The 23,596-nt window shown below is 39.1% G+C and overlaps 1 protein-coding gene across 5 annotated transcripts in view; it reads left to right on the top strand.

Annotated features, from left to right (window-relative positions):
- LOC109084704 (RNA binding protein fox-1 homolog 3-like) overlaps positions 1-23,596 on the top strand; it is a 200,661-nt gene that overhangs the window by 64,259 nt on the left and 112,806 nt on the right. For all 5 annotated transcript variants that reach the window (XM_042767928.1, XM_042767926.1, XM_042767927.1 and 2 more), the window contains exon 3: positions 6,460-6,581. In XM_042767928.1, coding sequence (XP_042623862.1) covers positions 6,460-6,581 — 122 coding nt within the window. The remainder of the gene's footprint in view (positions 1-6,459; positions 6,582-23,596) is intronic.

Genomic DNA, 23,596 nt, shown 5'->3' on the forward strand with positions numbered 1-23,596 from the left:
ACAGTTCTCTCTGCCAGGCCGCTCCAAGTGGTCCGTTCCACTGGGGATTCTCACCAGCAGGCCCAGGTATCCATGATTGCTTTTTAATGTGTGGCTCTTGGCCAATGAGAGCAGGGATTTTCATCAAGTATGACTGCAGAAATATTAAACTAGCCTGGGATTATTTTTCAGTCACAGTCCATTAAACTGTTGGGGGAAGTGGAGCCAGGAGCTTGCTCTTGCCTGCACAAGTTAGGCCAATTAGGGTTCTAATTTTTTATTAATACTCCACAATGTTAAATAAACATGCAAACAGCTTTCTTGTTGTATGCCAATTAAATGCTGTTTTATTTGACTGCCACTTTAATCAGGCGGCTGCACAGGGGGAGGATATGCAGTTTAATTAAATTGTATTACTCTGCATTTCCTGTCAAGGCTCTTTTATGATTTCAAAGTAATCAATAAGGACATCAACCATTGATTTACTCATATTTTAATAAATTATGCTGGTCCGTACCATTGCAAGACTCTACACATGGGAGAATCGTAAAGCAAAAGGGCGGAAACAAAGAAACGAGCAGTGGGCGCGAGTCATTTTTTATCATGCGGCAAAATAGCACCCCCCACAAACAGTCATCTCCCAACTATGGCAGGGGAAAAGTTTCAAAAGCTCATTTTGCTCGATTTTATCGCTTCCCCTGTTCCATCAATATTGCCTTCTGGTTGATTTTTAATTTCAGGTTGGAAACCTCAGCATATTTAGTGCTCGGCTGATGACATTGTATTTATTTAGTGTTCTCGTCAATAGCGCGCTCAAGTGCAAAAAGTCTCTCCCCTGCCTTTGCTGGGTTTTATACAGATAAGTCAAAATCACAATGTACATACATCCAGACTACCAGCATTATATTAGCTCTGTGCCGTGAACAATCATTTGATTTTCCGTGTTTTTTCTCAGTACTCTATTACAGCCATGGATTTCTTTTAAATAATGAACACATAAATATATGTGTATATCAATGGTTCTCAACATCAGTCCTCCGCAGTCCAACATAGTATTTTATATCTAAATATAAAACACTGTAGAAAAAAAAAAAAAAAGAAATAAAATAACATAAAATAAAATCTGTAAAAATAGGGCAAAATGTATTGTATTAACATGAAGGAATTATATATATATATATATATATATGTGTGTGTTGTGCTGTGTGTGTGTGTGTCGTGCGTGTGTGGCGTGTGGTGCGTGTGGTGTGGTGTGCTTTTTTCTGTGTTTTTTTTTTTCTATCATTCTAATCTAATTTATACAGGTTGTTTACTGCTGTGGTTTTTGAACTTTGCACCATAAAATTGCTGGATTTTTTTTTTATTTTTTTTTTATTTTTTTTAACAGTGTAGTTAATATTTAATAGGAGTCCTTTAATATTGTGTTGGTTATTATTATTATTATTATTATTATTAATCGGAGAGTGTGCCAAAATAGCTAAAAAAATTAACCACAATTAATTTTGTGATTCAAGAAGTTTCAAGAACAGTATCTTCTTTAATAAAAGCAATAGTCTTTGAAGAGCAAAAAAAATATGATTTTCATTGTATATTTTTAGCATTTTAATTTAGATTTATTGATATATTAATATTATTCATAATTTTTAAAATAACAATTTTTTGTATCATTTTAAGTAGTGGGCCCAGCCCCTTGGTTTACTTTATTTTAACAGACAAAACATTGAAAACATAATACGAAAAGTGCCTACAGAAGTCAATATACAGTATAGTTTGTTTCATTTCCATCACACTTTACTGTTTTTTCCACATTTTTAAGACCCCACTGTAAGTTACGAAATTTCTTTATTGGTATAATGATGATGACAATGATTATGACCATGATATTCCACTATTGTGAACCTATGAACCACAAACTATAATGATTAGTCATGATTAGGCTGACTGACAAATTGCATCAATTAAAAAAAAAAAAAAAAAATCCATTTTGGTGCTCTAATGCAATTACCAGAGATGAATCTCTGGGCCAGCATTCCCATGATGATATTTATAGCATCCAGGCTACATGACACCTTTTGAGTTGATATTTGTGTGTGTTTGTACTCATGGTCTCTCTAGACCTCAGGAAGGCAGAGGTAGCAGCAGAAACAGTGGCAGCATATAGTCCCTTGCAGCTATGTCTGCAGCCACAGCTTCATGCTGTATTAATCAGAGTGCCGGCACGGGCTGCCCCTCCAACTGCACATGATTAAGTAGGACTGGAGCAGTGTTTTTTAAGGCCAGACACAGCCACACTCCCCGCTCTGAAACAAGGCTTTTGAGCATCCCCCGGGATACAGGAGGGGTAATGAATACATCGTTTGGAGAGGCGTTGTGATGTCCTGGAGAGGGCTCTGGAAGAAGAGGACTTCTTTTTCTCCAGCCCTTGTGAATCAGGCTCTGGCCCAGAAACAGGCAGGGTGGGACTGCCATATGGACAGGCTGGTGTGGCTGGTGTGTTTGGGTTGGACAGAGGTCCTAACAGAGCTGCCCCGCTGAGAGGAAGGGCAGAGTCCACCGGTCTAGTATCAAAACGATGCCAGAACAGAGTGTGGCTGGGCCAGAACAGTGTGGTGGTGGCTTAGCTTAAGCACAGGCCCAGGACAGGATGGCCACTGCCAGAGCCAGAGGGCTTGTTGGAGGAAGCTTCCAGCCGGAAGAAGGCAGACATTATGTCATCCCTGTTGCTCACTTGGCAATAACAAGAGCAAGATTTTGATATATTTTGCAGTGCAGTGTTTGTGGGTAGTTATTTTTATACAGTTGCCCCTAAACGTATTTGGGCACTTGGACCACATTTAAAAATGTATGAATGTCAGTGCATTACACAGCAAAATATCAAACCATGTGTCATCCGTTTTAAAGAAAGATACTGCAAGCACACTTCTCAAGCAAAACATTGTTTTGAATTCTCAAACAATACATATATAGATATTTGAGCACATTCTAGTTGTTAAATGTTAGTGGGATCTTCACTTCATTTTGTTAATTTATATTTCAGTTAAATATCCATTTTGATAATATGAACATTTCTCTTTCAGCTATTGCTGAAATAAATGGAACCTTTTCATTTGGTACATTAAATTATACATTTTCAAAATGAACAAGAGGGCCCAAACTATGATGTTACAATGCTGTTTAACAGATCAAAACAACCCAAAAAAAAAAAGATTAAAATAAGCTTAACATATAATTTATTTTGCAAACCATGGAAAAAAAAAAATATACACTTAAAAAAAAAAAAACAAAAAAAAATCAAAAAAAACATTGAATTAAACATGAAATTTTGAAGCAGAAAGACTGAAGTATTTTTATTTATTTTTTGTAAAATGTTCTACAGAACTTTGTTGTATTTATAGCTTCTAGAAATCATTTTGCTTATACAAGCAAAACAAATAATTATAGCTGTGCTGATATTTAGAAAAATACATCAAGATGCATTTGATGTGTGTGCTCTTATACAGCAGGACAATCTTGTGTTTTGCTCTCAAATGAATCAGCAATTTGAACAAAGCAGTTGAATAAATGATTCAGTGATGCACTCAATCACTTGATCCCACATATTGGTGACTGAAGTATTCATTTAAGGACTTTTGTTCATGAATCAGACTACACTTAGTGTGCTGTGTATTTTTGATTAATAAAAATCAATTTATTTATTAATCAAATTACACAAAGGATAAGTCAACTGTTTTCTTGCTATTATTTTGCAGTATGCATCCTTTTTATCTCTTCACTTTCAATTCAGATTCCAAACTCATTAAATATGAATTCCCTTGCCTCTGGATTGTAAATTCAACAGTGGGGTGCGTTGCATCACCAATGAAAAGTGGTGCAGGAATCGCTGGCTAGAATAAAAATATCTTGGGATTTTAACAATCAAATTTGATATTGTTCAAATAAGGATTAAAAATAATTGGTAAGATAATATTTTACCCAAACATTTGTGGAATATGAGAACGCACCTGTGCTTACTGTGCCATGATACCTGTGTGAACTTGAAAAATCGGTTCTGAGAAAAAGAGGTCTATCATTTATTTTGGTTTTTTTTTTGTTTTTTTATGCAATCCATACATGAGAATTAGTTTTCCAGTTAAAGCCATTGCAAAGTGATTTATTTCCACATTTATAGAGATTTCTGTTTATGTTTCTTATCTTATTATCATGTTACCATGGTCCTAGAATCCTCTACTCTCACATTGCACTTGAGATTCAAAGCCAGGTACTTCCCCACAGATCAAGCAGGGACCGTTTATGGCACTTATTGTCATCCTTGCAGAGGAATGTGGGATAATGCAGTCTCAGTTTCAACCTAAACTCCTCCATTCATCTGCATGAGTGCACAGCGATGCGCCGACAAACCCTGGACGGAGATATTCAGATGGCAGATTTAGATGTGATGACACTCTTTTCTGCCTTAAATCAAACTGTTATTGCCTCCTTATCAAACCAAAAATACTCCCTCTCACACACTGTTTATGACAACTTTGACATTTCACTCAGTTTTTAAAGCTTTTGTCAAATTTGCCAAACTGCAGGGCAGAGTGAAATAGAGAGAGTAAGGAAAAGTTGTCAGAGAGAGAGAGAGAGAGAGAAAATGCATTAGGGAAAACCAGGGAAAAGGAAGAAAAAAGACAGGGAGATAGTGAAGTGGCCTGTGGGGTTGTTGTAATGTATCTGCAGTGTAGCATGTCAATGCAGCTTTACTTTACCGCATCCTCATCTCACCTTCAATAATTAATCACAGGTGAGGCGTGGTGAGAAACATGCCCACGGATGCCAAAGGAGCTTCAACTGGTGCCAACAGACAGCAGGGAAGCCTTAAACGCGATGACAGCCATCCCTCCCCGCCTCGAGTCTCACCTTATGACATGTTCCTGTGATGCAACGCGCCACTGTCTGAATTACATCACCTGCAAAAAGAGCAGGAGCGCCGTTCGGCCTCCAAATCTACAGCGAAGTGGCTGTTTTATTGCTAATTAGGCCATATCTTTTTATTCCTAGACACCAAATAATCAGCCACATGTATCATGGATATAAATGCGTTATAGTTGTGATCGATTGGCTGGAGCATGGCCCTGTGGCATGAATATTCATGGGGTGATGTATAGAGGGGGAGGGAGCGGCATCGGAGGCTCGTGGTGTGTGATCCGTGGACTTTACAGTCACCACCGGGTAGCCTGCGGCTAGCAGCCACCATAAACAATAAGGCAAGGCCCATTTATAACACTAAAACTCATGTGTCGCCACAGCCACAAAGAGCACAAGTGACATTTTAATGGGCCTTTTTACTTTTTGTTTTTCAATAATGAATGCATGGCTTGCTGTGGTGTGCTCCACAATATGCGCTTCACTATTGTTTTGAGGCATAATGCAGATTTTTGCTGTACTTGGCATTTATAGGGAATAATTTAATACACATCGCAATCTTCGCGCACGCTTCTCTGAGTCTGCATTCAGACTGGGAGAATGGGGATTTTTTTAAGCTGAACTGGTGGTATATTGGGTGTGTGTGTGTGTGTAATGTCAGAGTCATGTTTTCTTTTTGTCTTTGTGAGGCACTGATCATTGTGAGTGCGTGTGTTACCCAAAGGAGGTTGAATGCAGCTGTTAGTTTGCTTTGCTGTGTAAGCAGGAGTGACCCCACTGTTGATCACATGCCAAGCTCTTCTCCTCACACTGTGCCACTGACACAGACTGATGAGTGTTTATGGATGTGACATATTGAAATTGTCAAAGAAATATTTGTCTTTTACATTTGGCATCATTTGTTTTGTTTTTTCCCCTTCTTCCATCCTTATTTTTTTCATTCCATTCACTTTATTTTTTCCCCTTTGTTCCTTAAATCTTCCTCTCCCTCTTTCATACAATATTTAATTTTTTATTTTATTTCTTACTTGCTTTGTTATTCTTTCTCCCTTCCATGCTTTCTTCTTTCTTTCTCTTTCCTTTCTTCCTTCCTTTCATTGTTTTCCTTCCTTTATCCTGTTGCTTTTTATTCTTTCCTTTCCTATAGCCTTTAATTTTCCTTCCTTTCTGTTTTTCCTTACTTCCAGCATTGTTTTGTTTTTTTCCTTCCTTAAATACTCCTTTTGTTTTCCTTCCTCACTCCTTTTCATTCTTCCTTTTGCTTGTTTTTTCCTTCCTTCCATCCTTTCTTTTTTCTCCTTCCACTCTTCTGACTTTCTTTTTCCATTTTTAATTTTCTTTCTTTCTTTCTTCTTTCTTTCTTTCTTTCTTTCTTTCTTTCTTTCTTTCACTTTTCTTCTTGCATCCTATTTCCATTCTTCTTCTTTCTTTACATCATACCTTAATTGTTTTTTTAGAACAACTTTTCTCCTATATTCATTTCTCATTATTATTATCATTATTAGTTTCTAGTCATTGCATATTGCTATTTAATCTGTTGCAAATTTTTCTTAATTTTCTTTTCTCATTCTACAGAAACTAAACCAGGAAACGGGCTGTGTAAAACAGGAAGCATTGCTCTCTTTGGAAACGTAGTGTATAGTGGGCTACTAAACGATCACTTCTGGCATTTCGGGGTGCCCCTTGTCACAAGACTGGTAAGTGGATGCCTTCTTTGTGTTTTCCAGATTGGTGGCATGGTTGGCACTGCCTCTCTGTTCCCTTTGCCACCTCAGGATCTCCTGCTGGCAGGTGGAATTTGGCATCAGTTGTGTTTTGGCTGGGCAGGACTTGAGCCAGAGGTATCCATTTTTTATACAGACCAGTGTGGCTAGGTTTTATATCATCTTCTCCTACAACAACCGCCCAAACACAGAGAACAGCAGTAGAAAGAGAATGGGGATGATCTTGCAGCCGCATGTCATGTTCTCCTTCCTGATTTCCCAGTCGCCTTCTTTCTCACTGATGCAAGATCTAAATGAGTAGATAATGCATTGGCATATGATGTGTCTTTTTAAGAACTGAATATTAGTTGGTTACACAAGTTTTAATTAAACTGTAATCTTAGCGCATGTCAGTGCCTCTATCTTATTTGGAATTGATAAATATTGATACTCCATCTTACTCCTAAATATGTCAAACAATATTAGCATACAGGCAGGGAAGGACAGGGGGGAGGCAGAGCTGGAGCAATTTACTGCCTTGTGCTCAAATAAAATAAAAAAAATGATTTGAAGGATCAGAAGTATACATTTTTCATTGCTTTCCCAATTGAGCATGTAGATGTGTTTCAAACAAAAACTTTAGCCACAGAATTGGGATGTAGCTCAACTGTTTTCTACTGGGAGACTGTAGTATCATTTGATTCTGGTCAGAATGTTGAGAGTTTCCCCATATATCAATATTATCATTATTTTTTATGGTTGTCTTAAAATTATGGCAAAACAAACTTGCACACATTTCACACAGTTCTTTCCCACACATGAACAGAAATACTGGTCTTTATGAGAAATATTCATTGACAATATGAGATTGTTAAATCTGCTAGTTTGCGTCTCAGTTCTTTTGAATTTTAAGGTGTTTCACACAGCTGGAAACTTCAGTTTGTCCTTACTAAGGGGTCAGGGGTTTTTGCTAGTTATCACAGCCCTTCTAGCCCTTGCTGGTGCACTATTCTGTTCTGTGGGCAAAAACCTTGAGAGACATTTATAAGTAGCAATGTATAATTACTAAATGAATTATTTTGCTAATTATATTTAATTACATTTAGCAAGAATTGGACCTTAAAATAAAGTGTGACCCATTTGTCTTTTATGCTTGTGAATAAGACTATTTTAGAACTCCATGAGTGACATTCCTGACAGAAAAACATTCTAAATTCTACTGGCTTTTTGCAGCACAAACAGAAAAGATTCATTTTTTGTTGAATCTATTTAAGTAGTAAATCATTTATAATCCAGTGCCTAATTTGGCTTTACAATATTTACTTAATTTAGATTGAATGTTGGTTGCCGTAGCTGGAAGGCTCAAAGCAATTACATTTCCCAACTTTTACTTTTCCCAAACTTTAATTTTACTCTCCATTTTTGGAGATAAGAAATTCTGCTAATGGCATTTGGAAATACAATGCTTCAAAGTAGCTAAAGCACGTTTAACATTTAAGTGCACCAGCATGCTACCACTCAAATCCCTGTAAATTAGTTCTACATCAGTTCCAAACCACATTCCTTTTTGACAAATTAAGTAAATTAGTCAATACCTCTGTAATCAAGTCACAACGGCACCTTTCCTTTTATCAGCTTGTTTTTTGATTAGTCCATACGTCCATGCATGTCACTTCTTCTGTAACAGTTTGGTCATTGGAATGTGCTTTTAATGAAAATTGTCTGGCATGGCAATCCGTTCCTCAATCCCCCCACAAACTCCGCTGCAGATGCTAAACTGCACCTTAACCAGATTAAGTCGTTTGAACGTGTTTTGGACAATCGAGCCTCCCCACCAGATGGAGAGAAATGGAGGGCGGTTTGTTTTTTTTGAATTAGGTCTCCCCTTGATTTTCTTTGCGGGGTTAATGAATAAATGAACTAGCACGGGTAATGGGAAGGGAGTGCTTTGAGAGAGAAGGAGAGGGGCATACAGCTCCATTGAGTTTTATAGAGGCAGAAATGATGACGTTAAGTAAAGCACTGATGAGGAAGGTATAGCTCAGTGGGGCGAACATGCCTGATGGGTGTTTGTTTGTGTGTGTGTATCTGCACAGAAGGGAGGACTCAACTTCATTATAAGGTACTTTAAGTGCGACACGCTGTGATTGTGTCATCTTCTTTCCAAACAAAGGCAGGTGGAGGGCAGGTACAGGGGACAAAGGATAGCCATCACACACAGACGTGCACATACTGCTGAATCCTGTCAGACTGCGCTCAGAGCTGAATTTCAGCTTTTCAGCAGAATGTGTGTAATTGATAGCACTCTGGGGCTGCTTGGGCCTTGGCAGCACGCAAAACGAACGCAAACCTCCAAAGACAGAGACTTTTAATAACTGGCATGCACACGCAGTGTGGAAGCTTGACTCTTTGTGGCATGTAGATGTATTGCTGCTCACTTTTTGGGCTGTAGTATGGGGGTTAAAAAAAGGGGGGAATCGCTCGTTTCTGCTCCCATCGAATATTCCAAGGCTTGCACTATTTCCAAGACCTGCTGCGCTTGCGGCCATTATGGCGTCCCAGATGTGTTCACCTGCCGTTGGCAGCAGCCAGCTCCTAATTAAGACAGTCTGGATTGGCCACTGGCTCAGCCTGGACCTGCTCAGACCAAACCTTGCCCATCTGCCCTGCTTAAAGAAGAAAAATACCACCTTTACACTTCACGCCGCTTGACATCTATACACAGGTGGGGCGTAGAGGGCGTTAGTTGCTGCAGGCAGGGTGAGATGTGCATGACTGTGTGTGGATAAAGTGAGCAGTTGTGCTAAATGCATGTAATGGATCTTTTTTTTTTTTTCTTTATTCTTTGCACCACATCAGAAAAAAAAAGTGTGTAACCGTTAACAAGCTTGTGCCACATTTTTAGACTCTGCGTCACATCTCGTCACCAAACCTATAAGCCTGGAGAAAGACTCAGGCAGACATGGAGATCAAACCCATGAATCGGGCCAACAGACAACTGCACAACACCGGCATTAAATATTGACTAAATGAATCGCGAGTCAGTAAGAGAACACGACAAGGAGCATAACCAATTCAGGGCTCTAACTTTTTCCCTCCTTCTTCATCTGAGAGAAAAGGTTTCTTGTCTCTGTAATGGAAAATGACGTCCCCAGGGCCAGTTGTCCTCCGAGTGCTTAACCCAAACAAGCAGCACCCTCGGCATGCTGGGGAAAAACAATGAAGATAGTGCCATTGAAGGAATGGAGAGACAGAGAAAGACTGTTTTGGGTTTGAGAGAGAGAGAGAGAGAGAGTGAGAGACAACAGAATAGCAATGGAGTGGACAGGAATATTACAAGAAGAACAACAACAGTAGGGGAGACTCGAGCTAGTTGTCACACGGCTGAATTTCAGTAACTAGGGTTTTGAGTCAGAAGTCCAATTACACAAATTTGCAGCGTTTATGTGTTTTTCTCTAGAAGTGGTTTTGTGTATGTTGGCTTCAAACATTTAGTTAGCAAATATGTTGTGCCTTAATAGAAAATAAACCTACACACTGATAATTACTGACTGTGAAAAATGAAACAACTAGCCTGTCTCACTATATCCCCACTACACTATATCACTATGTCCAAAGATCATTTGCATTTGCTAGTGACATTAACTTAAAGACATTTTTAAAGGACTGTGTGATGCTCAAACCTGCTCAAGCTCCTAAATTATTTTTTGTCTTTCAGCCATTTTTTTTCCACCCTCTTCATATTTGGTTAAAAAAACAGAGAACAGTAACAGATCAGTCATCACTTTTTTGACTTATTTATGATACTGACTTGAAATAGACTTCAGGATTTGATAAGACATGCAACTTCTTTAATGCAACTTAGAAGAATGAAAATTATTTTATTGCTTCACTGTGAAAACTCCGTAAAAGAAAAAGAAACTGATTGAGGTTCACATGTTTTTAGATTACAATCCTGCTCATAAGTTTACATATTCCTTGCGGAAAAAAATAAGCAAAAAAACACATAAAAATTGTGGTTATCTTTTTATTAAATTCTGTACTTATTTAACTATTTAACAAAATATATATACATATATTCAACAAGAATAATAACTGTAATTACATGAATTACCCCGTTTAAAAAGTTTCCCACTTTTCTTTTGTTTTAATATTGTATATTGTCAAATGTATGCAATCTTTTAACATGATCACTGTGTGTGTGTGTGTGTGTGTGTGTGTGTATGTGTGTGTGTGTGTGTGTGTGTGTGTGTGTGTGTGGTGTGTGTGTGTGTGTGTGTGTGTGTGTGTGTGTGTGTGTGTGTGTGTGTGTGTGTGTGTGTGTGTGAATTAAATATTTTGTCTTGTGGAATATCCTACATTATCATTAATGCAGCTTCTTTAGGGCAGTACTTTAAAAATAAAGCTTCTAATGATCTTGTATGTAACCATTTGATTGTGCAAGGGTTATATGAATTTTACAGAGGGAGGTATGTCAGACATCATCACTCCTGACATGCTTTGTTCTAATCAAAATAAACCTAAAACAAAATAAAGCCAAATTAGCATTCAAATTTAAATACGAACATGCTACAGCACAGAGGTTAATATTTACGATAGCTGTAGCTGCCTGTTGGCAGTGTTGGTTTGAAATTGCTGAGACAGCTGAGATGTTAAAACGGCAGTGTAACCTCCTCCCCCCCCCACACACACACACACCATCAGCTCTCCTGAAAGGCGCATGGCTGTGTACGCATGCACTTAGACACTCAAACCACACACACACACACACACAAGTTTTGCACTCACACACGCACCAAAAACGCTACCGAAAGAGCAGCCCCGTTCTCATGGTACGCAACCTGTCAAGCAATTCCCCCTGCTCTCCACCGGCACACTCTGACTCCTGATTGGCTGAAAGCACAGCCGGAATCCTGCAAGCCCCTCTCCCACTGAAACCCCAGCCTCCACTCCCTCACTATCACTGAAAAAAAGATTGGTGAGAAAAAAAGAAAGAAAGGAAAGACGGACACAAGAAAGAGAAAAGGCATTACATTTTGCACGCTGACTCGCCCCTACCTAGTTTACTTACGCCTTTACCCCCTGTCTGCCCCCTCCGGCGGGTCTTTGTTGCCTCATCGTTACGTTGCACGACTTTTCATGTACATCTGCTGAGCATCGAGACTGAGAGAGGGGAAAGAATTGCTCCTACGGTCTTGTCGATCCCCACCACCGGCCGGCATCCCTCGGTAGCCGCCGCAGTAGCAGCATCCAGTAGAGCAGACGCTCCTCTCTTTCCTCCCCTCCCCTCTGCACTCGGATTCTGAGCTGCTCCGTGGCTGTTTCAGTGCCTGAAGTGTCAATGGACTCCCCTCCCTGCGGAGGAGCACAGCCTCACTAAAGGAATGCTGGGAACAGCTGCCAAACACTCCTGGAGTGCCTGCTCTAGAACTCTCCCACTCGCCAATAAGACCCTGAACAGAACGACACAGGGCAGAAGACGTGCAGAGTGAGTGGAGCGTGAAGAAAAGCCACTTATGTGGTTATAGGAAAAAAAGCAAGAGTGGAAAGTAAAAGGAAAACTGAAGAGCAGAGACAGCAGCGCCTTCGCCTATTCCTTTTCTTGTCAACTAGATTTTTTTTCTTTCTCTTATTTCTTATTAAAAAACAAAAAAAGTGTCAACAGAATTTCAACATTCAACTCTTCAACTTTATATTTTCTTCTGGACTGATCTGGGAAGAGCAAAGGACTTTCAAGCACCAAGAATCAAACCCACACAGCTAGCTCTGCGCCCACCCCTCGCCCGTTTTCCATCTGTGTGTGCCCACCTGTCCCTGGCCGAAATGATGATGTATTTTTGGGTAAGTAACGCCTCTGCCGTCCATCAGGTTGACCTTTATGCCATTGTTTCTCAACCCTGGACCTGCTGGGATAATACGGTTTGCTTGTAGCTTGCGATAAGCCTGTCTCCTCTTTTATCTCGTTCTCTCTTTTCCTACACTTCCTCTAAGTTTATCTCTCCCACCTAAATACATAGACATATTTTCACTCACTCAGTTACTGCTTTGCATTATTTGCTTTCAGTCGGAGCAGTGTTTAATTTTCCTCCACTCCAAAGGGCCTTGTTCCGCAGTGCTGGTCCTGAAGGAGATGAGTATTCAGCCGTAGCTGTTCAGAATGGATTGTATTGATGCTCTTTTTGAGGACAGAGGATCATATGACCTGATTCTGCATAGCTATGGTAATTTCTCAGCTCACTGATGAGGAGTGTTCAAACTCACACAGCGAAAAGTGGATGCATGTTCACCGCTGCTTTATTAAGTCCATATAGAAGAGTTTAAATGCTTTGTTTAAATGTATTTAGGTGTTTTCCCCATTTATATGTTTTGATGTAGTTTGAAAGTTCTTCACAGCACTTGCGGATGTCATTTAAACTTAACTTGGGTACGTTTTATCCAAATGTTCAGTGAGTAATGTGTTGTAAGCGCCTAAATGTGCACTGGACAGAGAGCTTTGACCATTCTTATAGGTTTCTTGCTTTAGTATCTTGTGCCATGTAACATGTTTAACTTTTAAAGGAATAGTTTCTCAAAAAAATTATAATTTCACTCATGCTCATTGATCATTTCAACATCTTGAGTCCAGTAAAAACAACTTCAATATCTTAAAAACATGGCTCCCTCATTCTGAACAGCCTCTTACTTGCACCTCTAAAAAATAATGAGGAGGTGAGGGGAAGAAACAACATTACGAATTATTCTGGCAATGTCAGACTGTGCTGAAAATGGGCTTTTAGCTTATGGAAACCCTTATTCGCCATAAACCTGTGTCCCGTCCTGCATCCCGTTCTCTCACTCCCCTTCAGGGTCCAGATGAAAAGTGCGCGCTCATAGATGTGGCAACCAGGATTTAATGATCGTCAGAAAGCAATCTCTCAATCTTTTGAGCTGGCTGTGCTCTTTGATAGCGCCGACTTCCCATTAATCATTCCCCTTCATCACTCCAGTCTCATCCGGCCTAGCGCAGGGCAGAGGGCCTCCGTGGCTGCCACGCGCCCTCACGCAGATGTACAGGCTGTGTCACGGGGGCCACAGGGGCCCGTTCTCTCAGAATCAAACTCGCAGATGTGCTTAATCTAATCTGAGCTCACTTTCTGATGGCCCGGGTGAGAAGAGAGATAAAATTTACCCCTGTCAGACATCCTGTAACTGATTAGCTCACACAGGCAGACTGACGCTTATTTCTGATGACAGATAGCTCTTCGTGTGTGTTTGCTGCTTTGTGTGTGTGCTTTCAGAAGTATTATTCCAAATTCTGAGCTCAGACTCGATAGAAGGGTGTGAATATGTGTGGACAAGTTTTTCTCACTCCTTCAATAAGGACATGATTGTGAATTTACTGAACAATTACAGATTTAATGAGAATATTACAGTGGCATGGAAATGAAAATAAGCAGAGGAAGACGGGGGAGAGAAGTGCTGCTCTTTCTGTTCAGTAATAAATAATTGAGAGCTCATAGCGAGGGGACTTGTTTTTCAGTGAGCATGTGTAGAGATGGAAGAGCATAGAGCTTATACCTGGTTTGAAACAGCACACTGGCCTGTTTTTATGCCCCCCAAGTCAGGCCTAGCACAAAACAACCTTTGCAATTTACTTTTAATGATCTGTGCTATTGCTATAGGATTGTGTGTTTCACAAGCTTGTTTGTTTTCTGTAGGGTGGTCATAATACCACAATATCTTTCTAAAAAACAAAACAAAATAACATATTTAAATAGTAATAAAATATAATTTAATAATATTAATGGAAAATAATTAACAACCCATGTTTGCTGTTTGTAAACAAAACATTATTTGTATTTTATTTTAGTGACTTGGTTCCAAACTACTGGTATTTTTACATCTATAGGGTGGGTGTACATGCTTTGATTTTATCCCATCACATAAATCATATTTCCCTGCCAAAAGTAATTGGTTTTCCCTTTTTGAAATGCCCACAGTCTTCCTCTGATTCCATGTTTTCAAATGCTAAACATAGTAAAAGCACACAAAAATTTGCAATAATAAAAAAGAAAGCCAGTTTATGCCTGTTTATGTTGATATACTGTAGAATGTATTAACCATGTAAAAATCATGCTTGACTTCAGAGTGTTGCGTGATTAAGCGGTGACTTTCGGAAGCAGCATCAATCAGCCATGTAATTCGGAGTGGAGAGCGGCTGCCGACGGTGTCATGTTGCTAAATGAAATGCTTGCGCTAATTTGTCACCACTTTAATTGATCTGTGTTCTCTAGTTGCATACTGTGGGTCCTGTAACATTTATTTGTGTGTTCATTTCATCCAGCTGCTGTCTGACAGCCAGAAAAAGTCTTATTCAATCTAGTGTAGGAGCCAGGACAGTAGCTCCAACAGAGTGACCTATGTAGCACGATTACTTTTATTTTTTTTAATCCTTTGTTCTTTTCTTTTCTTTTTTCCACAGAGCAGCTATTTTCAGCCGTGACATTTACAAATGCATGCCGAGCAAGTCTTGGTTTCTGTAAAGTCATTATTGTTGACCCCTTGGCTGTTTGTGTTTTTAAGTCGAGTGCAATATTGTCACCTCGGTTGCCAACAATTCAGCATCCAATGCAATCCGCTCTCACCTCATCCCTTCCTTCACTCCATCACTTTCTTCATCTCACTTCCTTCTGTCCTTTCTCTCTTTAGCCCCTTTCACACTGCGATTCCCGGAAAATGTGTAATGTGTCCCGGCAATCGTTCCCGGGTCGCTAGATTTTGCCCCTTCACAGTGCCAGTGATTACCCGGAATATGTGCGTGCGTTAACACAACCCGTAAAGGTCCCGTGAAGACACGTGATATCAGGGAGTGACGTGTAATGTACGAGTCGAAAACGCTAGGCACGTTAACTTTCACTTATGCTGGCGAATGATCTTAGCTTCAGCGCAGAAAGTGAGGAACTATCTGATCTCTGCTTCGTTAGAGTTTGCACATATTTGTTTCATCGCGAACGTTGATCTGCCTTCAAAACACCCGGACAAAGAGTCGCGCGCTAACGTGCGTCATCACTACGACACAGCCTTTATGGCATTGGTTCTGGCTTTTGTTCACACAGCACTCAATCCTGGGACCTGAACCTGACAATGTTACTAGGTCCCCAACCCGGGATCAATCCTAGAATCCCGCATTCACACAGAAGGTGACCCGTCAATGTTCCGGCAATTTTCCGGGTCCAATGTGCAGTGTGAAAGGGGCTTTTCTTTCACCCAGGGGCAAGAGCAAATATGGGCAACAATATTAAAATAACACCTGAAATGCTAAAATTTTGAGGAATATATTTAAAGAAAAAACATTTTTTTTGTTTTTTTTTCTTTAAAAAAATCATATAGTTACACATTAATCTGTGTAGCTAAAACTGCCTCATATGGTCTAAACAAAGGAGGGTAAAATGCTTTATTGCCTTTGAAAAAAAACACAGAATACAGATCCACGCACTTGGCGCTTTTTGGCCTTGCCACTCTCTAGCTTCCCTTTCATCTGTCATTAAATATGTGAAGCAGTAGCATCATGGTAAGATACGCATTGCAATGGTCAGGTGATCGGGATCAGCTAGAACCTCCCATCGACCACAGCGAGTTCCTGGGGGCCTCACTAGCGGCACATGGGTCCCTGCTGCTACTCCCAGCTCCTCCCTCAGTCATGTGTAATCCCATCGCCACACGCTCTCTTACACACCCATCACGGCCTAATCTTCTCCTCGCTGGAGATAAGACCATTAAACAGCAGAGCAGGTGAGGGATTTCTCCCCTGACTACAAAAGGGATCCGTGAGCCAAAGAGAATCATGCTGTTCTGCAGATAGTACAGAGAAAGAGAAGGAGAAACAGAAAGAGGCGCGGTGGCTCAAGCTTATCACTTTTTGTTATTACATTAGCTATGTTTACACAGGGTTTCCCAAGAAAAAGGTCATTACAGGGACGCTCCATTATCTTGCTCTCTCTTTTGAATTTCTCCATTCTCCTTCCTTCTGAAGGTGAGAGTTTAAGGCATTATCCCCTTCACAGTTTAATGACTGACACCTTTGTAATGGTCTGTGGGAATGAGAGGTGAAGTGCAGGAGATCAGTGGCCCCCTGCAGATCCCGTCGGCTCCAGACGCAGCATGCAGAGATTCAGATCTACGTATCGATAGCGCTGTGGTCAGGCCAGGAACGGAGGAGTCAGGTCACGTGGAGGGCTTCTGCATCCTCCGGCCACTGAGCCAAGCAGTGCACTGAGAGAGAGGCTGACCGTGAAATGAAAAACAAAATGATGAGCATAATTACTCAAAGAGTTTCCCGAATCAGCAAGTGTAGACAGCTGACTTATTAGGGGGGATGTTGGCTATCGCGTCTTCCGAGGGCACATCCTCTAGTAGTAAATGTGAGCAGAAGAAGTTTAGTGAAGTGTGTAGTTTGTTAATCTCTATTTTACTTCAATAATAGTGAAACTAAAAGAAATAGTTCATCTAGAAAGAAAGAAAAATTTTGTCATCATTTACACACACTGTCAATTCTGAACTTTTAGTGTATGGTGTTCTTTATTCTGTGGAACACAAATTAAGATATTTTGGAAAATGTTGTTTTCTATTTTGTTCATACAATGAAAGTCATTGGCATCCATTGTTGTTTTTGGATTCAGAAGAAAGTACACTACCGATCAAAAGTTTGGAATAATTAAGATATTTTAATGTTTTTTGAAAAGAACTCTTCTATTATTGTGAAATATTTTTACTATTTAAAAAAAAATTACTGCATTTTCATCTGTCATTTTGCAGTTTTCAGTGTCACAAGAATTACTTTTAAATCATTCTAATACGATGCTCAAGAAACATTTCTTCTTATCAATGTTGAAAATAGATTTTGCTGCGTAATATTTTTGTGGAAAGCATGATCTCACTACCATTTTAAAAGTTTGGGGTAAGTAAGATTAAATAAAGAAAAATAAAAAGAAGAAAAATAAAGAAATGCATAACATTTATTCAACAAAGTGGCAGTAAAGGCATTTATAATGTTACAAAATATTTTGTTTTCAAAATAAATGCTATTGAATTTTCCACTGAACAAATAATTCTGAAATAAAAAAATTCAACAAAAAAATGTTTTAAAACATTTCTGAAGGATAATGTGAGGACTAAATATTACTGGTTTTACTGTATTTTACTGTGTTTGAGATTAAATAAATGCGCCTTTTGTGAGCATAAGAGAAGAACATTCTTCTTTCAAAAACATGAAATTACATTTTAGTAATTTAAGAAAGTATATTGATATTTTTTTTTTTTTTTGTACATTGCATTGAAAATCCACATAGCTCAAGCATTTAAAGGGCTACATTCCTCTTCAGTTTGAGTGACATGACATTTCTGGACATCTCAGGGTGAGGGACGAATCAGGAAACTCTCTTGGGGGGTGTTGAGTTTAGTACAGAGCCAGGTACAGCTGTTGCTCTGCCAGCCATGGGTCATTAAGATACAGAGGGGACACACAGACAGTAAAATAATGGCAGGACACTGACATTAGCGTTATAGGTTATTGACCCCATCTGAGGGGAATTTATGGTGCAAATCAAGCGACAGTGTAAAAGGGAATGGGAGAAATAAGAGCGTTTTCACACCCTGTGGCCACGTCAGAGCACAAGCACAAGAACTCACAATCAGTTCCCCGTCGATTTTACAAGATGACGCTCGAGAGAAAACCTCAACTCCCGCTCCGGCAGTTCTCTCACATGCTTTTCCTCGATATCACCTTCCCTCCCCTATCTCTCGCTCACACTCCTCGCTTGTCTTGGTCTCTCTGGTGTGTACAGGTCATGCAGAAAAGGGATGTGCTGTTTGATTGTGTTGGGCGGGGCTTTTATTCCCTGCCCCTTTGTTCCCAGGCAAGGACCCACAGCTTGACATGTCTCAGTTCACAGCCTGTGTGCAAATGTGCGTGTGTGTGTGGACTTAAGATATGTGTTATGTGCACACTTCACCTGAATCTGAATAGCACATTAAAGTGCTATGAATATAACAATTATCTAATCTTCTGAAGTGACAGAATCTGGTATAGTTTTGGATGTAATTTCTCCCTTTTTTCCTATAATTTAAAATGTAGAATATAGTTTTGGATGTAATTTCTATATTGTAACATTAAAGTTGCCTCAGGGAATTACAAGATTAATTTTTAATTTGTATTGTAAAATTTAAAAATGGTTGACCTCTGGTGACCTGTGCTAATTTTTCCAATCATTTAGTCCACTTAAAAAGAATGTCACCTTTATTGGTTAAAATTGTAATGGCTACCATTAACTGTTTGGTTAGTGTGAAGTTCTCCATTTCTTTCTAAATGCATGTTTTCAAGCTTAGTTATGAACAATTCATTAATTTTTTTTTTCTCGTAATGTTTAATCAAAATGTCAATAATAGAAAGCATTTGTACACTTTCAAACGGGCGTTTGAAATGCCCACATCTCTATCAAATCAACAACAAAATGAATGAACAACCCTATTATTTTTCTTTTCTTTCATTCCAGATCTATGTTGCAATACAGAACTGTTTCCCAGTAATGTTAATGATTTGCGCAGAACCTGGTGTGTTTTCTCCCTTTGTCCAGTTTGTATAGGCTATATCAATGATCATTAAGTGGCAGTCGCTCTTGGATTCGCACCAAAACAATTTTCTTGGCAACCAAATTCAACTCAAAACACATATTTTACTTATAAACCAATCCAACTCAAAAAAAATAATAAAAAAATTTTCTTGGTTACCAACTACAGGTCACTGTGATGTAAGTCTATCACTATGACAAATTTTATATAAATATAAAGCCAGGGAGAAAATGCAACATTGCAAATGCAACATTAAACTGTTCTTCATCAAAAAATAAATGTACCCTGGCTGATAAAAAAAAAGATATGACATTTTCCAACCAACCATTGTTTCTTTCAGCGATGATAATTATAAGAAATGTTTCTTGATCACCAGATCAGCATGTTAGAAGGATTTCTGAAGGAAAGAAATGGCTGCTGAAAATTTGCCATCATAAAAGACTTATTTCACCCCAAACTTTTGAATGGTAGTGTAGTTGTAAATTGTAGGGAAATAGTAGAACTTTTACTGATAACAGTGTCTGTTTAGTGTAAGATATATGTGCTGTTGGAAAAACAGCTCCATCTAAAATGCCTTTTAGATGGCCAGTCTCTAAATTATGGTTACAAATGTCTGGATTCATTCGGAGAAACACGCAATGCAGTGTAAAATACCCTCCGCTGTCATTTAGCCAAGTGCAAATAGAAAGGCCGCAATATGTCACTTTTAGTACTTGCCACTGAGCTCACTAGTTCACCACACTCAGAAGGTCTCGCAAGGCCAACTGAGGATTTCTTTTTTCCAGCTGGCTGCTCCACTGGCCTAATGGGGTCTATCTGCAGGCCTTCAGTTTGGGTATGTTTGTCTAAAAGCCTTTAAAATGTCCTACCATTTAGTTTTGGGAGCAGGAAGCAAGCGGGAACCAACAGGGCTGATGCTAGAGGGTTTAAGGAAGGAGCTGAAGGAAACAGGTCAAAGAGAAATGCACAATGCCAAGTTTGTTTTTCTCAGCTTAGACTAATTGTTGCAAATTGTTAGAGGATATTTTTCAGTGATATCAGTTTCTTACGATCTTGTTCTTGCTCTGTGAGTGCCTTGTGGATTTTACAGAGCAAGACTAGTGATGAGAACTCTAAGGCAGTATCAGGGAGTTATTTTATTTTTTTTCAGTCTTTTTTTTTAGCTCTAAAATATGATATAGGCTAGAAATTGTTCTTTTTGAATACTCTATATTAAAAGAAATCCAGCATTAGAGGAGAGTAATGAAAAAGAAATGCAAATTCATCAGTCAAAAAGTATGGGAATCCTGTAGGTCTTACATCAGCCTTTCTATGCTTCCTCTTACATTTCTCTTTTAATTTAATTCTAAGGGTTTGCAGCTGATCGGTGATGATCTTGAAGAGCCACTATTTACTTTTGTTGATTTATTTTGGATTGTAAATTGTGCTTACTAGCATCTCGTGCTACACCGTTGCTGTGGTGAGTCCACTGGGAGTCATCTTTTTATTTGTTTTTGCTAAATATTTTCAACACCATATTCAACTTCACTTAATGACATAAAATCGTGATTTTTTTAAAAAAAAAATTCCAGGAACCAAAACAATAAAAACATTGACCTACTGTGAGTTATTTTGGATTTCAGTGCAAAAGAAAGCATTGTTTCATTTTCAAAATCTTGTTTTAAACATTGCTCAGGCCTTGAGAAATAACATTTTCAGCGGTCAATTTTAAAAAGGGTTAAAAAACTGAATAAACCCTTCTTTTCCCACATATCTCTTAAATGAGGAAAATGTCAGCCTGTCATAACACAACCTAAATAGACAGGCAGGTGTTTTTCCTCGCATCCTAGTCACCATTTATTGCACATCATTGCTGATCAGCAGCATTTTTGATCTAACGCTGATACTTTGCAGGTCAGATCTATCTTTTAAACCATTGCGTGAAATAGACACATTCCCATTTTGATCAGTCAGAACCTGCTTTTCCGCTATCCGTCATCATCATATCAATTTGAACTTTCAGAAATGCCCAAAACTTTCAAGCAGATTCACGCAGAACATACTTTTACTATTGGAGATCTATTGATTACTCGATAGGTCTGGTTTTATGGAAGCGGTCTGCCGTTTTCCCATCCTCCCCATGTCTCTGACAGAATGATGCGGCTATGTGCACATCACCTTTCCCTTCTGTTAAAAAACACTTTTTCACTGTTTGATTTAAGGATTCTCCAAGTGCCTTTTAAATTGTGCAACATCCCTCAAACAAGTCCTTTGATTCAGCGAATCAACACTGCCGCAGCCTCTCCTGAGAGGAGGATCTTTTCACCTATAAGCACATCTAATTGAATTAAAGCACGTACCCTGTTGTTCTTGCCTGATTGAAAACAAGCGTCTTCCATTAATTCAATAATGAGATTTAGTCCAAATGATTGTCCTATTAGACACGAACCCTCATTCGCCACCCGTTTATTCGACTTCACCTCAATGTGCCCTGCTTGCACCTCACAGGTAATTATGTCGGAATTAATGTCATATGTAGTAATTGGATTCCAAAGCAAAGATACCTCATAATAGCACTTGTAATGAGGAAAAACCAGCAGCATAGAATTTTGGTATTAGAACATGAAGCGGTGTTGGCACACCGGATAAGGTGGAGAGGCCGTCCTAATGAATAGGCTCTATATGGGGTCATTCTTTGATCATGGGACCTCAAAGAGCGCCGACTCTAAATGAATCACAGCTTGTGACATTGTGTGATAGACAATCAGGGAAATGGCTGTTTTACCTTATTAAAATTGCTTTACAAACACCACAATTATTTATAGTTGTGCAAGTGTGTGTGTGTGTGTGTGTGTGTGTGTGTGTGTGTGTTGTGTGTGTGTGTGTGTGGTTGTGTGTGTGTCTGTGAGTTTTCACAGTTGATATATAATGTAGTCTTATTATAAATATTTCTCTACACAGTTGATATATAATGTAGTCTTATTATAAATATTTCTCTTGCAATTTATTGCCTCTTTTTGCTGCACAACACGCTTAAAACAAATAGATATATAGAGAATGCAATTTTTTTTAACAGTGCTTGCAAGGCAGAACTGCATTAATATTCCTTAAACATTTTAGCAACCCATGCAAATGACTTTTCTTCAGTGGATTCAGCCCAAACTGCTTAACTTTGCTTTGTAAATCATTCCAGCTGTTATTTTGCAAACTTTATATTTGCTCAGTGTATTTACTTAGATTTAAAATGGAAGTAGTGGTAACTTCATAATATTATTTGCCTGCTGAATTGTGATTGGTCTTAAGTACATTTGCGTACTGAATTGTGAATGTTTTTCTTTTTAGCCATCTCTATCCTCCTTTACACTGTTGATGCGGTGTTGTGTTGTGTGTTGGTTGCTCATACACAGCCGACATAAAATAAGACTCTTGCTGACTGTCGTTATATACAGTAGTAGCATTTCATTTAGGCAGGAGCAAAGACTAAAACTTTAACGCAATTCCTTTCCTGCTTTGCAAGCATTGGTATTTCCTTCAGGAAATGCAAATCTAGTTTTTTTTTATTGCTGTCCGTATCAAGAACAATATTATTTAATTTGCTGTTGTCAATGTTGTGAGGTACTATTCAATAGTTCATTGACAGCATGACACAATGTGTATTTTTCATTTTCATTTCCTTCCTTCAGTCTTTTTTCTTTCTTTCTTTCTTTCTTCTTTCTTTCTTTCTTTCTTTCTTTCTTTCTTTCTTTCCCAATTCAAATCATACAATTGTTTTGAACTGGCAGCGAGAGGACAGGAAATCAACGAGCGCTTGTTCCCACGTTAAAGACGCTAGTCTGAAACACGTCTGACCTTTTCGGCGTGTGTGGGGGAGGCAGACAGACCTCAGTGTACGTTCAGGGTCCCACCGCAGATAGAGCAGCTGACCAGAAACAAATAGAAAGAAGCAGCAATCATTTTGCTGTGCTCTGCAACTGTTAGAATTTGGCCCATCATCATTCTAGCTATTTAAATTTTAATGCTGTTGCTTCTCTGAGCTGCCAGCGAGGCAGGACCGCTCTCGGTGCAGTGAACACAGTTCGTTTGTTGTTGTGTTTCTGCTCATCACGTGCCTGTGCTTGGTTTGCTGTGTTTTGACTGTTAAATCATGCTTATAACTGCATACAAGTGAGTGTTTTGTTTGATACTTTAATGAACAGACTCTTCATCCACATACAAATGCATGTTATGGGAGGAAAACAGCGTTCACGTTTTTCCCAGTGAAATTCCACATCTCTAATTTCTGCTCCCACCCCCCTGCCACCTTTCCTTTCCCAGCTCATTAATATTTGAACCCACACCTTCAGCAAACTCACAAAAAAGTGGGAAAGGGGATTGTGTTCTCAGGGATCCCTTAATCTCCAGAATTAGCAGTTTAATAGCAAGGA

The sequence above is a fragment of the Cyprinus carpio genome, chromosome A12 (genome assembly GCF_018340385.1).
Source record: "Cyprinus carpio isolate SPL01 chromosome A12, ASM1834038v1, whole genome shotgun sequence".
Classification (NCBI taxonomy): Eukaryota; Metazoa; Chordata; class Actinopteri; order Cypriniformes; family Cyprinidae; genus Cyprinus; species Cyprinus carpio.